The 4642-nt window shown below is 46.4% G+C and overlaps 1 protein-coding gene and 1 long non-coding RNA gene across 2 annotated transcripts in view; one reads left to right on the forward strand and one right to left on the reverse strand.

Annotated features, from left to right (window-relative positions):
• Clspn (claspin) overlaps nt 1–715 on the reverse strand; it is a 35816-nt gene extending 35101 nt beyond the window's left edge. Inside the window, exon 1 of the mRNA XM_013034046.1 lies at nt 599–715. Within this exon, the coding sequence (XP_012889500.1) occupies nt 599–622 (24 nt within the window). The 5' untranslated portion in view covers nt 623–715. The remainder of the gene's footprint in view (nt 1–598) is intronic.
• A 162-nt stretch (nt 716–877) lies between these two features.
• On the forward strand, nt 878–4369 carry LOC105999139. The gene is made up of 3 exons (XR_001175721.1): nt 878–960; nt 4096–4165; nt 4291–4369. It is a non-coding gene; the product is annotated as an uncharacterized LOC105999139 (long non-coding RNA).
• Nucleotides 4370–4642: the final 273 nt, after the last annotated feature.

Consider the following 4642-nt stretch of genomic DNA (forward strand, 5'->3'; position numbering starts at 1 on the left):
ATAGATAAAAAAAAATGATTTCCATTTGATGACTGAGTTTTTTCGATGCCCTTTAAATTCTGCTCCTTGTCCAGCCTGGAAACAGATAGGATTTTTATGACCAGTTCAGCCAGTGAGCCGTCAGCTACCAGACGGGAGCTCTGAGTGTTACTTCCCCAACCAGGTGAGAAAACGCAGAGGGCCAGCGCGGGAGAACCCTAAAGGCCAAGGGACCCTCCTGGGCCCAGCTGCCAGGAAACAGCCTCGCTCGGCATCGGTGCAGCCGGGTGGACCAAGGCCTGCTCTTTTGGGGGAGTGGAGGAGCTAGAATAGGGAGGACCCACGGGACGGAACGGGCCAAAGAGGAGGGCAGGCTGCAGGGACCCGCGGAGTGCGCGCCACTCCACCCAGGAGCACTCAGGGCCCGCGGGGACCGGGCGCGGGAAGCCGGGCGGCGGGACCGCAGAAACATCAGCAACCGCCCGTGCCTCGGAGCAGTGCATGACGGGAGCTGTAGTTCTCCGGGCCGGCGCCTCCCGTTTCTGCCCAGTGCTATCCGGCCCCGCTCCACTCCTCAGCGCGCGCGGCCTCCACGGTCTCGATAAGTGCCTAAACTCACCTCAGAAGTCAACTCGCCCGTCATGATTCCGACCCTTCCTAGCGCTCTCTCCCTCGAAGGAAGCCGTCTCCAGTTCCCTCAATCCCGAAGGAAGCAGGTCCTTGTATCTTCGGTCCAGCAAAGCAGCTCGAGCTTTCGCGCCCAGAAGTAGCAAAAGGCCCACCCTCAATGACTTTCTCCAATCCAGAGGCGGTTTTCAAGCGGAGTCCCCGCCCACATCCGGCCCTCCAATCAGAAAGTGCCCCGGGCTGGCTCTATAAATACATTCTGGGTTGGTTTGGCGGGTCGCTCTTGTCGGCCACCCTGGAGGCCGCTGGTGTTGTCCAGTTCGTGGAGGTCTGGCGCTTTGGCCCAGCAAGAAGGTATCTTACGAGCGCTGGTCTTTTGACTTTTTCTCACCAAGCGTAATTTGAGGAATGAGCGCGCCAGGCAGGAAGTGAACTGGGATAGGTCCCCAGGCATCTGGGGGTGGGGATGGATAAATGTTCTGTACCTGAATCTTTTCTGAGGGAGCCCTAGGCCCCCATGGAATTTTCTCCACCAACTTCACCCCTGGAGCAGATATTCCTGGCTGCCTCTCGTACATGACATACAGCCTTGAACATTAAAACAAAGTTTTGCAGTATTCTCAAATACCAAAGAATATCTTCAATCTTTTCGTTAATTTCATTTTATTGTAAAGATGCTGAGTAAGATAATGGGTACATTTCTGGTTGAGCATTGTTACCCTCTCCTTTGTTTTTCTCCTCCTGTCCCTTCTCTCCCCCTCCCAAGTTTTTTTTGTTTTTTGTTTTGTTTTGTTTTGTCGGTCGTGGGGCTTGAACTCTGGGCCTGGGCACTGTCCCTGCACTCCAGCTCAAGGCGAGAGCTCTACCACTTGAGCCACAGCACTACTTCCGGTTTTCTAGTGGTTTATTGGACGTCAGAGTCTCACAGAGTTTCCTGCCCAGGCTGACTTTGAACTGTGATCCTCAGATCTCAGCCTCGTGAGTAGTTAGGATTACAGGTATGAGCCACCGGCACCCGGCTCCCCCCACCTCAAAGTTGTAAAGTTCATTTCCAACATAGTATCTTGTGAGTATCATTGTTGCAAGGGCTCATCCTGTGTCCTTGTTTCAGCATTTTGTTATTTTCCTTCCCCTCCCCAAATTAGATAAATGTATACACAAAATTCAAGGTACCAAAATCAAATACAGTGACAACAGGGAAATGCCATAGGAGGAAGAATATACTAAAGAAACAAAAAAAGATAATACTTTATACAATTATTAGAGGTTAATTTAAGGATACAGAAAGCCCTCATCTGGGCGCAGGTGGCTCATGCCTGTATTCATAGCTACTCTGGAGGCCAAGATCTGAGGACTGATGTTGGAAGCCATCTTAGGCAGGAAAGTCTGTGGGACTCTTATCTCCAAATAACCACCAAAAAAAAAAAAAACAACAGAAGTAGAGTTGTGACTCAAGTGACAGAGCACTAGCCTTGAGCTGAAAAAGCTCAGGGACGGTGCCCAGCCCCTGAGTTCAAGCCAGGGAATCTGCTAAAAAAGAAAAGAAAAGGGCTGGGAAGGTGGCTCAGTGGTAGAGCGCTTGCCTTGCATGCATGAGGCCCTGGGTTCGATTCCTCAGCACCACATAAGCAAAAGGAAAAAACCCAGAAGTGGGCTGGGAAGATGGCTCAGTGGTAGAGCGCTTGCCTTGTATACCTGAGGCCCTGGGTTCGATTCCTCAGCACCACATAAGCAAAAAGAAAAAAGCCGGAAGTGGCGCTGTGGCTCAAGTGGTAGAGCGCTAGCCTTGAGCTGAAGAGCTGAGGGACAGCGCCCAGGCCCAGAGTTCAGGCCCCACGACCGGACCCCCCCCAAAAAAGAGAGAGAGAGAGAGAGAGAGAGGGCTTTCTATCTTTAAAAAGCCTGGAAAAAGAAAAAAATGGTCTAATTATTAGGCCATTCTGATTCCTATTTTTTTTTCTTTTCTTTTTTGCCAGTCCTGGGGATTGAACTCAGGGCCTGGCACTGTCCCTGAGCTTCTTTTGTTCAAGGCTAATACTCCACCACTGAGCCACAGCACCACTTCTTGTTTTTTATGTTTCTGTGGTACTAAAGAATTGAACCCAGGGCTTTGTGCATGCTAGGCAAGCACTCTACCACTAAGCCACATTCTGAACCCCTCTTCAAATTGTTAGCCTTAGCTAGGTTTGTATAAAAAGTTACTCTTTCTCGGGGCTGGGAAGGTGGCTCAATGGTAGAGTACTTGCCTTGCATGCTTGAGGCCCTGGGTTCGATTCCTCAGCACCACATAAGCAAAAAGAAAAAACCGGAAGTGGTTCTGTGGCTCAAGTGGTAGAGCGCTAGCCTTGAGCTGAAAGAGTTGAGGGACAGCACCCAGGCCCAGAGTTCAGGCCCCATGACCGGACCCAAAAAAAAAATAAAAAAGTTACTCTTTCGCAACTTCATTTCTTCACTCCTTTACCATTTCTCAACCCATTTCCACCCTTACCAGCGAGATCCCATTACCTGGGAATATTTTTATTTTCTCACATTTGTATTAGCACATATTAATTGTACAGTGTAGGAGATTTCATTCTCCTTAGTCTTGAGCTGGGTTTATAGCTAAGTGGTAGAATAGTAGCTTACTATGTTGGAGACCCTGGATTCAGTTCTCAGGATTGCACAAACAACAAATAAAAGAATCTCACCCTCGTATCTTAGTCTACTCACCCCCCCTTTTTTTTGGGGGGTCCAGTCGTGGGGCCTGAACTCTGGGCCTGGCACTGTCCCTCAGCTCTTCAGCTCAAGGCTAGCGCTCTACCACTTAAGCCACAGCACCACTTCCGGCTTTTTTTTTCTTTTTGCTTATGTGGTGCTGAGGAATCGAATCCAGGGCCTCATGCATGCAAAGCAAACACTCTACCACTGAGCCACCTCCCCAGCCCCTCACCCCCCCTTTTTTAAATACCATTAATTTCTACATCCATAATTCCTAAATACACATCTGTTTGAAAGGCCAGTAGCATTTATTAGGCACTTGCTTTGTGATAGGAAAAGTTGCCAGAGTAATTATCTTATTTAATCTTCAGAGTAAAGTCCCTGAGATAAATTATATGATTATTAATTTTAGCATATAAGGAAGCAAGATTCTGAAAAGCTAGTAATGGGTGAGCCCATTTCACACCTTGCTCTCTGTGACTTTCAAGCTCACAAGACACTGGTTGAGAACCCTCTGAAGCCCCCTTTCTTCCCTGTTCTGATTACCCAAATAACACTTCCATCCACCTACTCTTATCTAGTTGTCTATTTTTCCAAGAAGACAGCTCTTTGGGGTTTTTTGGGGGATGGGGGGGTTAAAGCATTCTACCTTACTATCTATAATAGTTATTTTCAAACTTTAGTATGCAGAATGATGTGAAAGATTGGTGAAAACAGACTTCTGGCCCCAACCCCATTGTTGCTAACTCAGCATGTTTGAAGTGTGGTCCAACCATGAGTATTTCTTACAAGTTCCCAGGTAATGCAAGTGCTGCTCATATGGAGATCATACATTGAGAACCAAGGGCTTGAAACAACCCAGGTAGAAAAATTGGTAACTATTTGTTGAACTAATTAATTCAGCTACTTGACAACTATATTATTTTTTCTTAAACTTCTCATAGTAGTGAATAAATGAAATAATATTCCTTATATTATTATTTTCAGATCTCTTTGGAGAGCTGTTCTTCACTTACTTGTCAGAGAAAAGGGAAAGATCTCATTTTGGCAGTGAATAGATGTGGTGAGCTAGAAAAAAGAAACTTTAATTCATCTTTTTATTGTGGTGAAATATGCATAGTATAAAATTGAATATCTCAAAATTTATTTTTTGTATATGTGTTGGGAATTGAATCCAGGGCCTGGTATGTGCTTAGTACATGTTCTGTCTCTGAACTGTTCTCCCAGCCTTAACTATTTTTTTTTCAGCTGATATATTTTTTTTATTGTGAAAAAACTGTATAGAGGGGTTACAATTACATGGGCAAGATAATGAGTACATTTCTTATCAAGCATTGTA

Source organism: Dipodomys ordii, unplaced genomic scaffold (genome assembly GCF_000151885.1).
Source record: "Dipodomys ordii isolate 6190 unplaced genomic scaffold, Dord_2.0 Scaffold181, whole genome shotgun sequence".
NCBI lineage: Eukaryota > Metazoa > Chordata > Mammalia > Rodentia > Heteromyidae > Dipodomys > Dipodomys ordii.